Raw genomic sequence first — 20841 nt, 5'->3', positions numbered from 1 at the left:
GTGTCCCTCATTTTGACCTCTCCTCTGCTGTGATTATACCCTGTCTGCTGTTGGCGTGTTTGACACGATTTTTGATAGTGCTCACAGGCAACTCCATTTTACTGCCGGAAGCTCAGAGGCACTGACCCTGATTTCGTGTGCAGAAAAACAACTGCATCAGTCCACTTAAATAACGGACTGGGTCTTTTTTTGGTTGCAGCATAAAAAAATACAAAGGGAAAAAGAAAAGTACATTCCTTAAAATATAAAGTGAAATCCTAACTGTTCCTTAGGGAAATTATAGCAAACTAATTGAATGAAACACAAACATGGAATTGCCTGCTGTGTTGAGCATTATGTCAAAAGGATGAATGCTGTTGGTGTAATCTGTAACAATGTCGTGATGAGAAATTGCTAGCATCTCTGAGGCAACCACAAACACTAATGATAAACATAGCACTTCTGTAGCAGTCTACCCCTTAATGACTTGGAGAAGTTATTGAAGGGTAGACTAAGCCTCAAGGCACTTCTGTAAGTATGGGGAGGCATGAAGCTAACTATAGCTATGTAGAGTGGTAGAAAGAATCATGATGTGAACTACTCTGCGACGAAAGCCTTCGCTGCAACATCCCACAGGCTTGCCTGCACTGGTGTGACTTGACTATGAGGTAGCGAAGGCTCACCCACTCTTCCCATGGGGCTTGAGCCATTTGCCTATGCTGCTGCGGGGGAACTGTTTATCTACTGGCTAGTCCAGCCAGCTAGCTGAAACTGAGCTTGCACAAAAAAGGCAAAGTTTCCTCTGCCAAGTAATGCTGCTTATTTCCCACCTCTCCTCTCTTTACCCAGGGCTGTTTGAAAAGGGAGTATAACAGGAGTAGTATAACAGGCTTTACATGTTCACCCAGAAAACATGTTTGTGCACTGGGGAGTAAGGTTTTTGGTCTTATCCTCACTGTTGATGTTTGACTCAGGATCCTATTGATGAAAAGGTGATGATTTTTTTTTCATTTTTTTCAGAGCAATGTTGTTTGTGTCACTGGAAAAGCTTCTGCAGTACAGGGAAGGGGCAGAAGATGTATCAGGAAGCCCAAGACAGAAGAAGAGCTGGATGAACTCCTGAGAATACCGAAGGGTAGACACAGGTTCAGTTGTTGACCAGTGACAGAAAAGAAGATGCTGAACAGGTACAGAATTTGCCCAGTGTTTCTTGCAGACCTTATTGACACTGGAAGTTTTTGGGTTGAAGGAAAGAGGTGAGGCTCATGTCTGCGAGGGTACAACATATAGGAAGGGCAATTTTTTCCCCTACTCATATGATTTCTATTCATCTTGCCCATCAGAAATTCTGAAATGGAGAAACTCGGATATTTAGGTCTAATCTTTGACCTAAGAAAAAGTCTACTGTGAAATTCAAAGCCTTTTTGATATTTTCAGTGTGCTCACATCACATAAAATATGTAGACACTTCACCTCTAAGACCAGCCTGATTTATAATCCCAATACAAATATGTAGGAAGACTTAGAATATCTTTATTCAAATCTTTACATTGGAAATTTTCCTTAACAAAAAACCTAGCCAGCATGTAAAATTCTCTGCCCTGTTACTATGTTTTATCCTGTATGAAATATCATGTCTGATATTTTGAAGTCACTGCTATTAAGTCAGAGCATCATGATGATATCTTTTAATTACTGGAAATCATCTAAAGTAGTATCAGATTTTCCTTATGAGCTATCACGTATTTGGAATCCCTTAGTGTGTTTTCATGCTACCATTAGAAGTACTGTCCTGTGATGAGTCTTTTGCTCTATCTGCCTACATCATATTTACGAAAATAACCTCTAGTAAAATAGAGAGTGAATTCGTCTTTAAATGAGATATCAAGTGCTAATGAGTGAAATGCAAGTTAGTAGTGACTAGTCCATTTAGGTAAAGAATCTATAAAACATACCGGGCAGGGATCCTGCACAAATATTCTAAAAAATGAATTATTATGAAATTCATATGGAAATATATAGTGCCTCAAGGAGATAAACCATTCACTAATGCAACTGCTACTGTTTGCTATGGGATCTACATTTATTCTATTACCAAGAAGGACATAAAACAGTGAGATAGATATGCCAATGGCTTAAACTACTGTGATATACCACTCATTTAGACCATTGTAAACCAGGAGCTGTGCTAGCTCCCATGGTAGTTTTAGGTGTGCTAACTCTGGAAATTTTTTTTAATCTTCTGAAACCTTAAAGGAAGTAAACCAGGACTTTCATTTCTAGTGTAAATCTGCTGTCTGCAATTGTTTTGCAATGAAAAAGCCCCAGAACAACCCAGGCTGTTTAAACAGACGTCCAGCATAACATTTCACATCTATTCAAGTCACTCCAAAAGGTTTATGATCCCATGATATGGTAGTTCTGTTGGAATGCAGGAGGGAGAAATGTAATTTAATGTTCACATGATTACTCACTTCTCCGTGGTTTGGGATACAGAGAATTAATACATTCTCATTGAACAAGGTTATCTTGCTGATCAGGATCTCAGCTATGGGTTCTGATTGTTCTGCCTACTAACTGTAAAGTCTGGGGTGAGAAGTAGTTACCGATAAAAAGAAGAAGTATTAGGCAGATGCCAGTGCTGTCTGAAAGTGTGATGGCTAAATGTGAGGGCAGAGGATTTTGCATAGAAGAAGTTACTTTACTTTGGAGCTACCTCTTACTTGAAGTTGCCACTGCTCTGAACAGAGATGGGTGGCAGCAAATGAAAATAACAGTATGAAATGGGAGGCCTGTAGACATAGATTGTTTACTTGCTCAGCAACGCTGCAGGGAGCAGCTAAAGATGCTGATGTAGAAGGTCATGTAAGCAGCTGCAAAATGTTAATGGCTAGAAGAAAACATCATTTTAAATAGAGAGGTTAGAGGGGAGAGCAGAGCGAAAAGGCTTCTGAAAAAGCTTTACGAGACCCCAGTTTAAATCTGAGTTTGTTTTGTTTTGTTTCCTAAATGGCCAGGAAGAAGGAAGAAAGTGATAATAATACAAGATAACACGGAGGAAATAACCAGTTTCTGTAGGAAACCAGTTCACACATTAATTTTTTCATGACTGCCTTTAGACTATGGTTTAACACTAAGGCTATTGGGATAAACCTGTAATTACAGCAACAGGCAAATGAGGAGGGAAGGGACATTTCCCACATTGTCCCACAAGACGTTACTCCTGTCTATAATGCAGAGGACATCGATTCATCTTTCCTTAATCCCTATCACCCCTATGCATTCCCCATGCTTCTCTGAGCATATTCATGGTGCCCCACCACCCCGAACACAAGCAAGGAGGTTGCTGGCCAGCAACTATCCAGCTCTTCAAGGTGGATGAACCAAAGCAAATAAAGCAGTGTTAATATTTTTCAAAGCTTTACCTCTATGTAATGCTAAAAACCAGTCCAATTTAGAGGACAGAAAAATGATTCAGTCCACTTTACTGAAAGGATTTTGTGTTTCAGTGCGTGTGCTTGAAGGTTGGGACTAACACTTAAGGAAAAATTGAATGAAAGCACCACTTTCTGAACATTGCAGCACAGTTTTCCATTGGAAATGTCATACCGAGAAGAAAATGTATCAAAACTGTTAAAAATGTCAACTTTTAAACAGGCTTTTTGTCACCCAGATGCAATTAAAAACTTTATTAATATTTAAAATCTGACCTATGTAATGTGCTGGATTAGAGCATGGTTCTTTTCCTCCCCCCTCCTTAAATTGCTGTTATATTTACCTCTTAGAAGAAGATGTTAAAAAAAGAATGTTTAAAAAAAAAGCTAACAAATGAGTTTTTACTTGAAATAAACATAACAATTTCCTAGAGGACATCAAATGGGTCCTACGACTAAATGAAATAAACATATCTATATAAATATAGATATATATTTTGAATAGTCGTGTCAGTTTATTAATATGCTAAATCACCATTTGTGCCAAAGCAGCCTGTCATCTGACAGAAAACTGCTTGTACTTGACAGCAAGTGAAACCTGGCAAACGGCTGTTGTTTTCAGAAGCAGACTTTGCTCAGTGTAAGCATTTTCCAACACTGAAATGTAATCACTGCAGCATTGTAACACCTGCATCATAACACTGTCTATTATGACCTGTAGCTCAGTCCCAACTTCTGAAAACTGAAACAAAATGAAAAAGAAAAGACCAGAAAACAAACAACTCAAGCCAGAACCTACAGCTTCTCGACTTCAGTGGACATTCATTACAGTTTGAGTTGCAAATAATGCAGCTACCAAGACCCAGCTACCTTATGCTCCAGGCTGGAGTCTTTAAACATCAGTGAAAAAGGCTTGATATGCTCTCTTCTCAATTTATCGCCACTCCGTAAGTCGATGGTGTGCTCTATTCGCTTGTTAATTTCCTCAGGCCCAGACTGGACATGCAAAGCTTGTGCAAGATGGTTTGGAAGCAGATTTATTGAATTTCTTGTTAGGGCAGCCAGAGTCTAGGGGAAAGCACATGCAAACAGAATAAACCTGCTGGTCCCCTGGGTTAAAAATGCAATGTTTTAGATCATGTTGCATTGCAAACCATTACAGCATTCCATGCAATTCATTCAATGAAATTTATAAAGTGTAAAAAAATAAGTCTGTTCCACTAAACACATACAGTACATTAAGGGGAACACTTTAATGCCCTTTTTTACAGGTTTGTTGCTGCACTGAACAGTAGGACAATATTCCCCTTTCCTGATTCTGCTAATTAATTATTAGAGCATGCATGAGGGGAGTACACACCAAAATCACAGCAGGGTATCTAACTCAGTGGTGTGCTTTAATGAATAAGAACAAAAGGTACAGAAAACAGAAGTCACAAAACAGAAGTCACAAAACAGGGTAACGATGTTTTTCTTGATCTCAAAGTTACTGGATGTGTGTAGTTAAGGAACAGAATAGTCAAGGCAGGAGTGAAGAAGGTGACATTTCTGATTACTTCAGCATGGGTGTTCTTCTTCACTACTGGTATATTTTAGCCAGTCTAGATTACAGTTAGGCTATATGATTTAATTTAACTGTAATTCTGATTATTATTTTAAATATTGTCTCAAATTGGTATTTCATTGGCTAATAAAAAGAAAAAAAAATAAATACTATCGCATAGCTTCGCAGAGAGAGCTAGCAGAGATAGTATGAAGGGTGCTTCACCTTCAGGAAAGAGTTAGACTTTGCTTTCATAAAAAGAATAACTCAATCCAGTTTTATGGTATTATTTCATGACACAAACCACAGTGAAGCAGCACTTTTCCACTTGAATGAGAAAATAAACTCTACTACCTGTGATATTCCCAAGGATTAAGAAATGTTAATGGGTGGAAAGGATATAAACCTTCATACATCATAGCATAAGACATTTCAAAATTAGTATGGACAAGAAATACACTTCTGCTTGAGAAAAGTTGTCCCCATAGGTTCTTACTGGAAAGATCTTCGGCTATATCTCCTACTAGGCATTGTTGGAAACAGGAGTTTGGGATGGATTATCCCCAGATTTCTCTGGAAAGCCAATTCCTTTGGATCATGGGGTAGGTACAGCAAATGATATATGCAGATTTCCCTCGCATCCAAATTATTGTCAGTAATTACATTCTAATACATCTTGGAAAGAACATTAAAGCAGAGAAAGGGGCTCAGGTACCCACTGTCAAACCCCAAGTGGCAACTTTCTTTACAATCCTAAAATAAAGCCCATGGACTCTGTAGTCACAGATAGTATCTTGTTTTCTTGTATTCCGTCTTTTGATGAATAACTTAAGTGCCCAAAATGGAGGTGGAAAAGAATATCAGGATTGAAATCTTCTATCTATTTAAGTGAACAGCAATCTTCTTGTTTGCTTTAGTAGAAAAAATAATTCAGTAGAGAAGGTTTGGCAAACCACTCAAATGTCCCCATTTCTGTGTAGAAAATCAATACTATCAACATTTGGGGAAAATAAGTATCAAGGAAACATTTCTCATACTAAAGTTTCAGATATGCTTGGATCCATATCTTATTGTTGGTGTTGAGGTGGAAACTCTAAGGTTAGAGCCAAATCCCATAATCAACTGGGTAAATAATAAATTATTACACACTGAGACACTACACAATGATACTATATTACTACACACGAAGTTCAGGTATTCCTATCTCTTTTAAACTGAGCTGTGAAGAAAAGTTCTGAATTTGTGGTGGTGAAATCACACAAGTGGGCCTGAAGTCACGGTTAAACAATGAGATCACATTAGATGATGTTGTGTGCATTAGTTCCTCAGAATTAGTTCGTATTGCTGTATCTCCACTGGAAGTGAGGATGGAGAAGTTCCCTAATATTTTAGCTGGACATTGTGTTTTGTATACAAAAGGAAAATAATTTCAATACATCCCAGTAGGTGACTACATTTTGCTTCAAATTATATTTTAATATTTGATTAATATGAAGAATTGTCTTCTTGATGAATGTATGAAGTGGTTTACAACTGTTGGTAGATGAACATGACATAATATCTGCACTATGGCAACGGTGCCAGTAGTATTGGTGCAAAAATGGACTCCGAAGTTGCATTTATTTTCAGAGGATAACAAGGAAATTCATATTCGAGTTTAGTGGAGTTCACAGGAAGATATAGTTGTGAATTCTACAGTAGGACTCTGAACTTTCCTGATGCTGACAATAACCATTCATTGTATAGGAACACATACAAGGTTCTTTTAGGAAAAACCCTAGCCAAACTTATATCTAAGACTAAAAAATAGGATGAATTAAAACAAGCACATAATAAAATTCCAACTTTAGAGATATTATATAGAGATTTTTAAAAAGTAGCTTGAATTCATTTTTACATCCTTCCTGCAAAGTTTTCATGCAACAAGTCAAAGCATCCTGACCTCAAGAGGGAAATTTTTAATCAGTGCCATTTAGCAAACTATAGGAATTTTTTAGCTGGGCATTGTGTTTTGAAATTATTTTCCTTTTGTATGCAAAACACAATGCCAGCTAAAATATTTTTTTCATAATGCAACACCAGGTCTTGGAGGGAAATGGGGAAATACAAAGTCACATGTTTAAAGAGACAGGATAGAGATAGGATTTAGTTCAAGAAGACGACACCTAAATGAAGGTGTCTAGGTGCTTGGAGTCTATTATTGGTAATATACACTCTGTGTACTTTCAATTGCCCTATCATACACAGCTGTTGTCAGTTGACATGCCCTAGGGTATGCTGGACAACAGTCTGGAGCTAGGAAATATGGCACAAGACCTATGGGAATGCCACGCACTGCTGGCCAGTGGTGAGGACCACCTGGTGTGAGGCTAAATCAAGCTTTTACTCAGCATGTTTCAGCTAGAGGACCACACGTAGGACTAGACCCTTATGTTTAGAGAGGTGTGAGAGATCAACACCTGGGACAGTAGGCACTGTCATTAGGTACACAACTGCAGGCACTTTGATTTTGAACGGAATTCCACCCTGCTGTCTATACTGGTCTGTCATCTTGCCAGCCTTTAGGTATAATTCCTGTGATAACTGTTAAGATTCATTGCAGCCACCACTAAAATACACTTGTAGAAGACGACAGACATTTTAACATACTTTTTTTTTAATTCACATCATTACAGGCCCATCAGGTACCTCCAGCACCACACACACAGTGACTACATTATGCCTTCAGCTACTTCTTTGATAAGGCTTACTGAAGAAATCACACTTCATCATATTCATCAATCACACTTCATTCTTCTATAGGCAGAGGCCTTCAGTCTCTTTACATAAAATAACTTCTGTCCAACTTTCTTTGCTTTATGAAAGAAGCCCAGACATTTGTTTCAATAACAGAAGGCTTCACTCGTATTTGGCATGGTCTGAATTTCAGAGCAGGCACTTGCATCCTTGGCTTACCTCACCATTAGAGGCAAGGCACATGGTGTTTAACGTGCTTTAGACGTGTAGCTTTTGTTAATGTCTGTGATTGCGTACATAAAGAGTGGTTATTCTGTTTCTAACATATATCAACATATCTTCGTTCACTGACTTAGGCTGCCCATAGGAAATATGTTTGAGGTAAAGAATATGGTTTGTGATGAGTTTGAGTTTGGCAGGAGAATTCACTAGAGACTTTGTCATTTCATATTCTTCCTAACTTAACTACAGCTAAAAGTAAGACACATGTTCAGAGATGCTCAAATTTTGTTGTAACATATGTTAGGTAAATAAATCAGTTGAATGCTATTGGCAAATATTAAAAAATATGAAGTGATTCACTGGGTTGCTGCTACTTGGATTCTCAACATCTGCTGCTGCTAGTGAACTTTTGGCTACATAATTAATGTTATTAAATGCTTGTTTTGTCCAAGATGACACACCTCTGGAAAAAGCTAGTATATCCTAGTACAATTTAAATCTATCATCTGAATTTTGAGCTGAAATACATTATTTATGAACAGTAATGCTTATTGTCTCAACTTTAAAATTGAAAATTACATAATAATTGAATCACACATGGAAGAGCAGATTTTTAAAATCTTGTCTCCACCAGAAAGCTTATTGTAAATCTGGGTAATATAAAATTATAGCTATTTCTAGCACAAAACCAAGTTCTTAAAAAAACAGTGAGAAACTATTCTAAAACTGTTTATTGCCATAAGACAAAACTCTGCTTTACAACAAATGCCTATTTCAATGATTTTCATGGGCTTTTCACTAGTTTATTGGGTGGGAGCTGTTCAATAATCTAATAAAAAAACTAGTCGTTTATCTCATTCCATGTTTTTGTTAATATCAAGGTCAGGTTTAGCTGAGGAAATGATCAATGAAATGATAGCCTACTCTGCATAGATTTTTTGGACTGCAGAAATTAGAATGTCTTAAAAGGAAAGAAGAAGAAACAGACATCAGAAGATATTCACAGCAGCATGCACCCATACCTCTATTCCTAATGAAATGAGACTGTAGAAACAGGTCAACAAAATACGGAGAATACTAAAAGGCAGTGTACATGCAGATACACAGATGTACAGAACATATATAGAACAGGTGTTTTATATAACAGCAAACCATGCCATGCTCCATTTCCATTTGAAGAGATGAAGACACCACCATTGATTGATTGATTGATTGGTTGATTGATTGTGAAGGCTTTACACTTCTGAGCAGATTTATAAGATGCAAAAGACAGTTGACAAAGCAAGACCTCCATACAACAATGCTTGAAGTTCAACAGACACTGCAGACAAGTAGGACTAAGGATGTGCAGCAGAAGAAAGGATATATCATGTCATTACAGATCCCTCAGTAAAATCGAAGAAAACTCCAGCTGACTTTGTTTCATAAAGACTCATCAATCTTTCAAATGCAGTGAGGAGTGATGTCTGAGGGCATTTTAACCTTTCTGTCTGTAATTCTCTAAGCAAGCAGATTTCACCAAGATATTTTTACAACTGCCCAAGAATTGCTAGTTCCCAGGGTGCTAGCAATTAGCCATGCAGTGTTTTCCGAAAGGATATGATCTGGAGCAATTGTTATTACCTCATATTTCTGTTGAGCTACTCAACCTTAGAGTGTAACTCACCTGCTTGTGAACTTTAATTTTGTCTTAGAATCTAAGTTATTAATAATTTTTACTAAAAATAAAAGTGAAGAATGGATAAGCTGTTTTCACAAGGTACTATTTAAAGGTAGACCTTTTTCTTTCTCTTATGTATCAATAACCTAAGCTATGCTTTATTCCTCTGGCAAAATGCCTGTTCGCTCAAGGCAATGCAGTGAAGCTATGCAATGAGATATACACTCTGACTAGAATGTCCCAGCTAGTTTAGTAACATTAGCTTTGCTTTACTTTTAATTTACTTCTTTATGGACTGGTTCAACTAAAACTAAGCTGCGTATGTAGTATTTAATTTCAGTTGGGAAAAACCTCTGATCCACTGGCATTTCTCCAGTTTGAATATACGATTTATTTCTGCCCTGAAACAATATGTTTAATCCTCTGCTGTTACAGTATGTGTTAGAATAAAGGTTAAAGATGAATATGTCTCCTCTGAGGCTTCCATTATTGAAAAGCACTCAAGCATGCATTCATACTTGATTACATTAAAAGACGTTTGACTTACGTTCTGTTTTCCCACTATGTTATCAAATGGAAGTTCAGGGCTCCAGGATCCTTCAGTAAACGTTGCTCCACTGTTTCTCCTGTCAGAGGAGCTGACAGCCTCTTTCACAATATCTTCAGGCAAAGTCAACAGACTCTCCTCAGGTTGTTTAATTAAATAAGTCTCGATGTTATGTTTCCTCAAGAATTCATTACGCTCTTTGCCATGCCCTTCTTCAACTTTATAATCCCCATTCAGGCAGTCCAGAGTGGCTTTGGAGATGTGAATTCTCCTGTGTGAGTGAAATAAGTAGTAGCAAATACTGACTGTGCTCTAATATACATAGGTAAGGAGTTTATGAACTCTGTATCATTTTTAATATGATGAAAAAAATAGGCTTTTCTATTGTATATGATGATTTCTATAAAGAAAATTAAATAGTGTATTCAACAAATATGAGCTTCATTTGGGGGCAAATACTCTCAAGACTTCTTTATGTCAATAGAATCTCATGAATGCACAAAGTCCTGTCACAGGAAAATCACTTTGATATTCACACCTGATACCTTTGCTTACAGTAGTAGCTTAATGGCAGACCTTCCTGAGTAAAATACTATTCATAGTGAATTAAAATTGCTACTTGTGGTGAGAGGAAAATATATGGTATGCGTTAGAGCAGTGTATGTGTAGCTCTTTAATTTCCTTCAGTTACCTGAAGTAGCTTAGACTGTTGAAATTAATGGTCTGATTGCACCTGAAGTGAATTAGGGAAATAGGGAAATTATACAAAAGCAAGTAAGGTGATAATTTCTGGTAAGACTAAGGAATGAGTTCAAAAAGCTTTTGCAAAAGTGAAGTTGAATTAAAGAGATGACATAAAAAAAGACCAAAGTTTGAAAAAACATAATAGGGCTTTGGATGTTTTCCAACCAAACCTACATGGTCTTTCTTTTTTCAATTTTTAAGAAATATTCAAATTCCTACATGAAGGGTAAATTGGAGACACCTCTAAAAAACATCCACATAGTTAGCCATTCTATACTTTATAATGCAGCATCATAAATGCAGTAAAAGGAGATATTCATTAGACATTTATCTAACTCAAGCAAATAAATGTAGTGACTCCATTAAAACCAGCTGTTTTTTCAAACTTTGGATGCATGGCATTTCCTGAAAGTCAGACTTGCAGACAGATTCCTAAAAGTCAGTGTCAGCTAAAATTCTTGGTCATTTCTTAATGACACATGCTGAGGCATTTTTCTCTGCCCTCACAAATTAGTTTATCTCTGCTGAAGGAAATGGTGGTGGCATGCCCCTTGGGAAATTTCTTCTGGAACTTAAAGGATGCCACTACAGAGTTAAATTGCATAAAACAGTGATTGAGTAAAAGGCCATAAATGCACATATGATGTGCATCTATTGCCAGAATATGATGTGCTGGTTGTCTTTAGGCAGTATGAAATGTCCAAGAGTATCAGAATTTCACACAAACTAGGCCAATTTGGAGTATTAAATACTAGTATTTAATTAAAAGATCAAAAACTTCTATCATCTTGTATCAGCCATTTCGTATCATGGTCTCAGCTTCCCTCTGAAGTCAACTCAGGTTTTATACAACTGTCTCTGTCTGAAGTCATGCTGTTACAATGTCCACAGAATCATAGAATCATAGAATAGTAAGGGTTGGAAAGGACCTTAAGATCATCTAGTTCCAACCCCCCTGCCATGGGCAGGGACACCTTGCCCTAAACCATGTGGTCCAAGGCTCTGTCCAACCTGACCTTCTCTTTCGTAGTCAAATGTCAGTAAAACTGACAGTAAAAAAACAGTAAAGATGTTTCTCAAATATAAGCAACTTTTGGCCTGGACTTTAAATACAAAGCATATGACCTCTCAGAAAGACAATGCATGTCCTAGCTCTTCGAAACCCAAACAGGGGAAATTGATTTAAGCAAAGTACGAATTAAACAAAAAAAGAAAAGAAAAGAGAAGAAAGAAAAAGAAAGTAACACATTAGATGCCAGGGTGACTATCTCTATGCTGAGTTTCAACTAATATAATTATGGAATATTGCATTATAAAGTCCTGAGATATGGATTTTATAATGGAAATGTTAACAGTTTTAACTAGAACGTAGATCTGGCTACTGATGTAATAAACTTAAATGGACCAAGTATTAATAAAGAGTTGGTAGATTAAAAATGTTTTCTAGTTTCATCTTTTGTACAGCTTGCTTAAAGAGACTTAAAGTGTATAGTGGAGAGACATCTTTCTAATTTTATGCAAATGCAGTAAATTGGGAACCTGAGATTGAAGTAAAAGTATAACCTGTCAGACTGTTGAAAATATATCAGGACCAAAGCTTTAGATGATACCTGTGATTGATATATCGTGGAAAATTAATAATTAGTTATATTTTATGCCAATTCAATACCATAGATTAATACCTAGATATACCACATGAAGACTATTACAAGATGGATTCCTGGCCAAAGATTGTCTCTGACATAATACTGTAGGATCTTACATGGTTTCCCTCTCAACTGTTGAGGACACTTTTTTTCTCCCAGAGAACCAGAAATAATTGCTTTTTCTCAGTGCTCCCCACCGCCTCCTTCAATGACAGTTGAACTGCCTTCCTATGCTCATTCACTCAGTGCAATCTGTCCCTGCATGACACATGCTTAGGAGGTCCCAGGGCAATATGCAACCATCAAGGGGAAGAGCTGAGCCCTTTCTTTCCTGACCCCAGGCTGCAGATCCTTGGTGGCAGGGTCCTCCCCATCCTAGGCAGACAAGTTGCCTCCCTCTGCTGTGCACTCAGGAAAGGGCTGTATTTCATGCTGTGGGAGCAGGACCACTTCTAACCCCAGAGCAGCTTACTTGATGACACAGGAAAGCAGTGCAGCTCTGGGAATGGGAATGATCTCAGTATTGTGGCAAGCAGAGACATTTGAATGCTGGCAGTGGAGAAAAGCAAGGAGGGGCTGAAGTGAACTTAACTGCTCTATTAAATCTCTGCTGCACACTAGGAAAGCCTGATGTAAATCATTGTTTTGAGAGACTTGACTTAGTGAATTGCTGTCACATACAGGCTTTGTTCTGTTGGCAAACTGATATACAGGAGTGGAAACAACTCTGCTTCAATAGACTGCAACCTAGCCCGGCATTTTATCCACAGCAAGGTGGTACATTCTCTGCGTTATTCATTAATAGCCATACTACTTGCATGTGTTAACAGCAATAATGTTAACAAAGCAGCGTGAAACCTTGTCTAGTCTGGGGCTAAGATGTGGGATAAAGCAGCTTGGAAAGAAATTTTTTCTGCAATTTTATACACTGGTGACATATAGAGAGTATAGAAGTTTTCAGAGCATGCAGTGTTTCATTTTCTGCTGATTCTAAGAATATTTATTGATACAAAGGTCTAGTGTAGGGAAAGGTGGAAGGGTACTGCATTTGCAAATACAATATAAAACAAATATCTTTCTAACTTCCTGAAAATGACAGCTATGACAGATCCTGATGTTTGTGTAGGAAGTACAGCACATGACTCAGATTTGATGACTTAAACCCTCGCTCACTCAAGATGACAACATCATTTAGTTTTTTCTGCATAATGATGTCCACTGCTATTGCTCCAATGTTCCATGGCCAAAAATTGAATTGTTGTAGGGGATCTTTTGCTGCATCTTTCTTCAATGGATGAGGGAACTGGAAATGAACAGAGGATTCCTGCAACCACTACTGTTGCTTCAAATCTAGGATTTACAGATTCAAAACTACTGTAAGATCATGTCAGCCAGAAATAACATTCTAACTTCCAGGTGAATCAGCCACCTCAGACAAAGAAAGACTAGGCAGCTCAATGGAAAACCATATATTTTCACATACAGACAGGTTGACATAAATGTCTCAAAACATCTACTAAATCATCAAACTATTAAAAAGACTTCCTAGACAGCCTGCTGTCCATAACATCTTGTTATTAGTGTGACAACCTATGAACATATAATTCTTCCCACACATTGTACATCATGAAATAAAATAAATTACAGCCTTGTGCCTCACAACAGCTTTTTAGTGCACAGGATGAGAGAATGAAGCCTGGAAAAACTTAGGAATAGTCAACATCTTAGAAATTCTGAGATATAGTTGTTGAAATAATGTAAGACAGTTAATCTGTTGGCAAGGTTAACAGTATACTGTGTTGGCAGTGTTTTCTGACTGTTGGAAATACACGTTGCCTTACCCAGGAATTCCACCTGACTCGAGTTTGTTTGCGATATCCACGTCCCATGACCAGACATCAAACTGCCACTTTCGCAGGCCCAACACTCCACACAGAACCGATCCCGAATGTATCCCTATTCTCATGTCGATATCATGCTTTGTTCTTGACCTAACATATCTGTTAAACAAAACAAGAAAGAAAAAAAGACCAGAGTCATGAAAGTAGATGCCATGTTTTTTTATATCTTTTAGGAAAAAGTATGATGAAAAATACAGTGTCAATTTGTTATTAAGATCAACTTATTCTGTAAAATGAAGTGATAAATTTCTAGGTAACAAAGTACCAGTTGTGATAAAATGGTTCTAAAAGCCAGATTACCATTGAATGCTTAATGGCATGCATGGTTCAGTGGCACACGTATTATTCCTATCAGAAAGGGAGAGATAGGGAGAGAAAAGGAAGTCTGAGCGAAAGGATTTAGTTGAACTCATTGAGTCCTTTAGCTTAGAATTACAAAGGAACATTCAAAAACATTACTGAAACTATTATCATCAAACCTGCATATACTTTTATATTTTATTGTACTTTCTGGAATAATTTGCAATATTTAAAAAGCTTACTTTATTGACTGAAATTTTCCAGAGTTACTCTTTGTCCAAAGGTGAATTATTTTCAGCAGATTTGGCCAGAACACCATTTGCTGTGTTATGATAATGGTGTCACTCTAAAATCAGTTTCTTCCTTTCTGTGTAATGGCAAAGAACCATTTCACCTCTCAAAAGTAAACACGTGGGCATATTTGTGAACACTCTCAGAAAAGGGACTTTGTCACTTCACTGTTTTCAATTAATATGGCTATTGATTATAAAGAGAATTTTACTGTGTTAAAACAGTATCTTCCTTTTCTTATATGAGCCACAGGTACTTTCACAGCCATAGGCACTTTAGTAGTGTCTTAGACCACGGACTGCTTCTTCCGCATCACTATTGACATAGTCCAGCACATCACTGTTGGAAGCTCACAACTAAAATAATTGAGCTGTATTCATTGAGAAGACAAAGAGAGCACTTTTCCAGTTTTGCCTGTGTGACAACAATTATTTTTACCAGCAATACAATAGAGCTAGTGTTCATTAGTATTTGAATAGCATGCTCAAGACAGGAAAAATGCGTTGCTACTGTTGGTCTACAAACAAGGCTGCTGTTTCTCTGTAAAGAGTTCCAGTTCTACAGCCACTGAAGTTAATAGGAGCACAGTAAGATTGCACAACAGAGAACATAAAGAGTAAACAGCTCTATTTCACAGTTCTGAAGCTAACTACCATTGCCTCGGATGCTTCAGTCATGGCCTTGGCAGAATCTAGAAGAGAGAAGGGTAAACTGCTTATTGCATACTTGGCCTTTCATTGCTGCAATGGGGCATCAATTCAGTTTGTGAGAAAAAAAAAAAAGACAAAAGAGTTTTCAAATGAAGAGAAACAAAACGTGAGGAAATGGGAATAAGAAATTAATCTTTATTACCCGTTCCTGCATATTCGAAACCTTGGAGAAAAGCATGCACATGATTAGTCCCAGTGCAGTCATTAGCCTACAAGAAGATCTGTTCATCATATCAGTAAGCTAACGTATTTCAGATATCTAAACAGAAGAGACTTTAAAAAGTTAATCTTAAAATAATAACAAAGCTTTGAGAAGGGATTTATCTGCTAAACTATCTTCTATTATAAACTGACTTTATAGTTTTAATTTACAAATACCTATATGGTTTTGCAACCAAGAGGGCTTGAAATAACAACATCAAACAGCCACCTGTCTCTGGAAGATGGGATATGTAAACAACACTTCCACACTGAATTAGTGACTTAAATGTTGTGAGAACAGCTAAGAGAAGTGAGAACACCGTAATTTGTAATGTGTTTTGAAGATTTTATACATATGCTACAAAAATATCTAAACTAACACTTATTTAGTTCTGGGGCCCTCACTACAAGAGAGACATTGAGTTGCTGGAGACGGTCCAGAAAAGGGCAACGAAATGTTGAAGGGTATGGAGCACGAGTCTTATGAGGAACAACTGAGGGAACTGGGATTGTTTAATCTGGAGAAGAGAAGGCTCAGGGGGGACCTTATCGCTCTTTACAACTGCCTGAAAAGAGGTTGTAGTAAGGTGGGTCTCTGCGTCTTCTCCCAAGTAGCAAGCGATACGACAAGATGATACGGCCTCAAGATGTGCCAGGGGAGGTTTAGATTGGATTTTAGGAAAAATTTCTTCACAGAGGGGCTGGTCAGACATTGGAAGAGGTTGCCCAGGGATGTATTTGGAAGTGTTAAAAAAACGTGTAGATAAGGCCCTCAGTGATATGTTTTAGTGGTGGTCTTGGCAGTCCTGGGGTAATGGTTGGACTTGATCTTAAAGCTCTTTTTCAACCTAGCTGATTCTGTGATTCTGTGAGAACTGTCAGAGGAATTATCACACAACTCCCCAAAGGATCATTTCCCTAGTCTGCTTTTTCCCTTTGTTCAGACTAAGATAATTATTTCTCATTTTATGTCTGATTTCTTTATCTTGAAATAAAAAGCTAATTGGATATAGAGGAATAATTGAGCAAGAAGCTTTTCATTGAAAAATGCACACACAGTATGTGTTTATGTAATATCTCTCTCCGTATATATAGACCAATTTAGAATTTTAAGTACTATAGTATTTAATTGTTAATAAATACTAGGATTTAATATAGGACAAATACTAGCATTTGTCCTATATTTGTCCTAGGCAAACATCAGTGGCTTTGAACTTAACAAGTCCAAATGCCAGATAGAGTAACACTGGGCACATGTATAAACTGGGAGAGGACTGGCTGGAGAGTTCAAAGCTGCATCAGAGGAGGTTCAGACTTGACATTAGGAAGCATTTCTTTACTGAGAGGGTGGTCAGACACTGGAACAGGCTTCCCAGAGCAGCATTCAACGTCCCAAGCGTGCCAGTGATTAAGAGGCATTATTCTTACTCCTATTCTTATTCCTATTCCTATTCTTATTCCTATTCCTATTCTTATTCCTATTCTTATTTTTATTCTATTCTTATTCTAATTCTCATTCTTATTCTTGTTCTTATAGTCTCATCTATTAATTTTAAATACTTTAAATATAGTCTTATATTTGTACTCTATATGGAAATTAACACTTTGAGAGTCCCGGTACAAATGATCGTGCAACTGCACAGTGCCTCCTACTGTTTCCAGAGTGTTCAGTAAGGGTTGTTGGATTTTAACTTTTCCTCTGTCATAAAAATGCGGTGATGGCCTGAATAGGCTTTGGCATCCTCACTCAGTCACGTAGGACTTCTGCATTGGTCCAAAACCTCACGTAGCTGTGTTGTTCACACTGCTTCCTGCATGACACTGCAGACTCTACTCAAGGTCTTATCCCCCTTGCCTTATCTGTTGTCTTTCACAGCCTTCCAGCAACTTCTTTCTGTGTGCTGCTCAGGTGATATTTATTTCAGCTCTTTATCTGCAGTCAGTGTGGATTTGGCTACCTGTCTACATCGTTTGACTGAAGGCTGTTCTCTTTTTCTGTGCTCTGGTGCTGGTGCACCTGCAGGGGCCTATCTTCACATCCTCCTCTTACCTGCCCTTCGCAGCAATGTGCTTTTATGTTGATAGGTAGGAAACTAATTGCATGAGGGGATCTGATTGAATCGAGCCACAGGCTGTCTGAGATATATTTAAACAGGCCCTGTCCAGAACATGAATCAAATCATAACAGTGATGTAGTCTCACTCCCATTGCTTCATTATCTGCAATGCAAGACTGAGACCAAAGCTGCTGAGAACCTGTTTGTGGAGACATTAGTTTTCACCAAGCTTTTGTTGTAAGGTTTTAAATTAAATCAAGAATAAATGGTTGTAGTTTAAAAGTGATGTGTTTGATTGGTATGTAAAAAGTCATGGAAGTATTATTTTTCTTTAAAATTTGGAGTAATGTAAGGTGAAATAGATTTTGGATTTATGTATAGAAAGGAACTTCATCATGGTCAAATCCAGCTCTCTAACAGTCAGACTACCACATACGTTAGGAGGTCTTTATATGCTGCTATAGGAAAAAATCAATTTAAAAAGTGGAAACAACAAACCCTGGATCATCTTCCTAAATATGGGTAATTCTCATTTATTCAGAAAAAAGCTTCTTATAAATAATAGCATGTACTACATACTGAAAAAAAGAAAAAGTGTTCATTCTGCATAAGCTCATGTGTTCCACATATTTTAGTTCTTCTATCTCTTCAATTTATTTAACTGTCAGTGAAGTTTCTAATTAAAAACAATGTAATTTCTCCAGCTGCTCTACAGGCTCTCTGCAAATACTTTGACAAAGCTCATACATGAAGCTGCATTACTCATGATCCATAAAGCAGCCCTGTTTAGCTCGCAAGCTGTCTGGTATCTTATCCAGGATGAAGCAATTGTGACTGGTGATATTCATGCCATTCATCTCATTTCAGTCAAGTCAGTGTTAAAAATTTCATTGATCTTAATTGGATCTTGACATTTCCTTCTGGTCATCATTCTTTGATGGGTATTTTCTTTTTGTGCTGTTAATCAGAGGCTTCCCTATTTGCATATAAAAGGTGAGCCAGAAGTCAAATCTGTTTTTCAACCTTTTCTGTAGCTGCCAAAAATCTGAATGCCCTGGAATTCATACCTTGCAGGTTCAGGCATTGACACATTGGCTACGTCTGTGCTGACCAGTTTAACTGTGCAAGGTTCTGTCTATGCTTTGAGATACTTAAACCTGCCCCAGAATGTTTTCATTTCCTGGTCAACTAGCTCTCTCACAACCTGTTCCCAGGTTCAGCAGTTTGCATATGACAAATATCATTTCCCATTGGCAATTTGAATGCAACTGCCCAGTTTTGGAAGCAATAAGAGTTGAGCAGCAGGGAGTTGGCCACTCTGTGCCACTCTTCCTTGGTGACAGCTAAACATTCCCCAGGGCTTTTTGATTTACCCGTTAAGACTTAGCTACTACACTCTGATGCAGATGTAGTAGGAAAGTCTATGTATTCTGGTTGAAGTAAATAAGGGTCTTAGCTGACCCTGCGAAGCAGAAGATTGGATTAGTGATCTCCTGATGTCTCCCTCCAAACTGAACTATCCTATAATTCTAAGGTTCAATTATATAGAGAACCTTTTTGTTAGACTCGGCAAGATTGTGGAATTTTCCTAAATGAACTCAAATGCTTTTTTGGTGCTGACATGAGAGAGTAGTAAGTGAACTGAGGTAAATGTTCTTTTTGGTGTGATTTTGGAAACTGTGTCATGCTTGCAAAGAATTACATCCGTTATTTTTAAAAAACTAAAAAAGAGTACACTCTAAACTACTGAGGAGTTCAAACAATACAGCTCAGGTAATATGACTCACAGGATGTAACACTTTGTAGATGGACTTTACACAGTACTGAATTTACAGTTTAAGGTAGATATTATCCCAAGAAGCCAGTTTAAATAGCCCCAAGGTGGGTTTACCTTGGAATTAAGCTGTATTCCAATGTCAGCATGAACTATTATCTGGAGAAGTTTCATATCATCAGACTTATCATTAATACAACTGACTTGCTCTGAGTTCAGGCACTATAACAACATGGACAGAGTTAAACCACTGCTGTATTCCTGTTTCTTATGTCTATCTGCTCTGAAGGGCAGGAAACTAATATAGCACAAGGGACTACAAACAATATTATCAGAAACATGCTTTTCCATTTGAAGACCATGTTATAAAAAGCTATATGCCTCCTATGCCATCTTGCCAATATAGTTTTGATTGTATTTGATAGCACATTCAAAGAAAAGAGGTCTCAGAGGTACACAAACCTTTTAATCTCTACCCAGTTCAATTCATTTAGCCACCCAGCAGCAAAACCAGGGGCAGATATACTGTCCTGACTCAGTCTGTTCATTCACAGTCAGTAGCTGAAATAGACAAGTGGAGGTGTCAATGTGATCAAGTCCCAGTGTGAAACGTATTCACTCTGTGGCCTGTCTGACGAGCACTGGCTGAACTTGTGGATATCTTGCAACACCCCTTTCCACCTCTATACAGAAATGAATCATAGAATCATAGAATGGTTTGGGTTGGAAGGGACCTGAAAGATCATCTAGTTCCAACCCCCCTGCCATGGGCAGGGACACCTTGCACTAGACAAGGTTGCTTAAATGAAGACAAGCAATAGTTTTGGTTTTTTAAAGCATTACTCTGTCTTCTGTGAATCAGGGATCATTCTCTCATGGGCTGAGCTTTGTACATTATAGAAGAAATAATCTGTACAAGGAATCCAGAACTGCATCAGTTATATTATTGTATAATTAAATAATGATTCATTAATAATAGAATATGAAAGCAATTCCTGACTGTTTCATTGCCTAAGTAACTCCTTTAAGAAGCATGGATCACTTCATCTTTTCATTTTTTTAATATCCAACAGATGAATTTAAAAACAGGGATTTGT

The 20841-nt window shown here is 37.6% G+C and overlaps 1 protein-coding gene across 1 annotated transcript in view; it reads right to left on the bottom strand.

The window, feature by feature from the left end:
* ADCY8 (adenylate cyclase 8) overlaps positions 1-20841 on the bottom strand; it is a 121289-nt gene that overhangs the window by 32984 nt on the left and 67464 nt on the right. Inside the window, 3 exon segments of the mRNA XM_030505613.1 lie at positions 4284-4481; positions 10122-10392; positions 14353-14511. Of these exon segments, the coding sequence (XP_030361473.1) occupies positions 4284-4481; positions 10122-10392; positions 14353-14511 (628 nt within the window).

The sequence above is a fragment of the Strigops habroptila genome, chromosome 1 (genome assembly GCF_004027225.2).
Source record: "Strigops habroptila isolate Jane chromosome 1, bStrHab1.2.pri, whole genome shotgun sequence".
Classification (NCBI taxonomy): Eukaryota; Metazoa; Chordata; class Aves; order Psittaciformes; family Psittacidae; genus Strigops; species Strigops habroptila.
The sequence above is the reverse complement of the archived record's forward strand: the minus strand, read 5'-3'. Positions and strand labels throughout refer to the sequence as shown.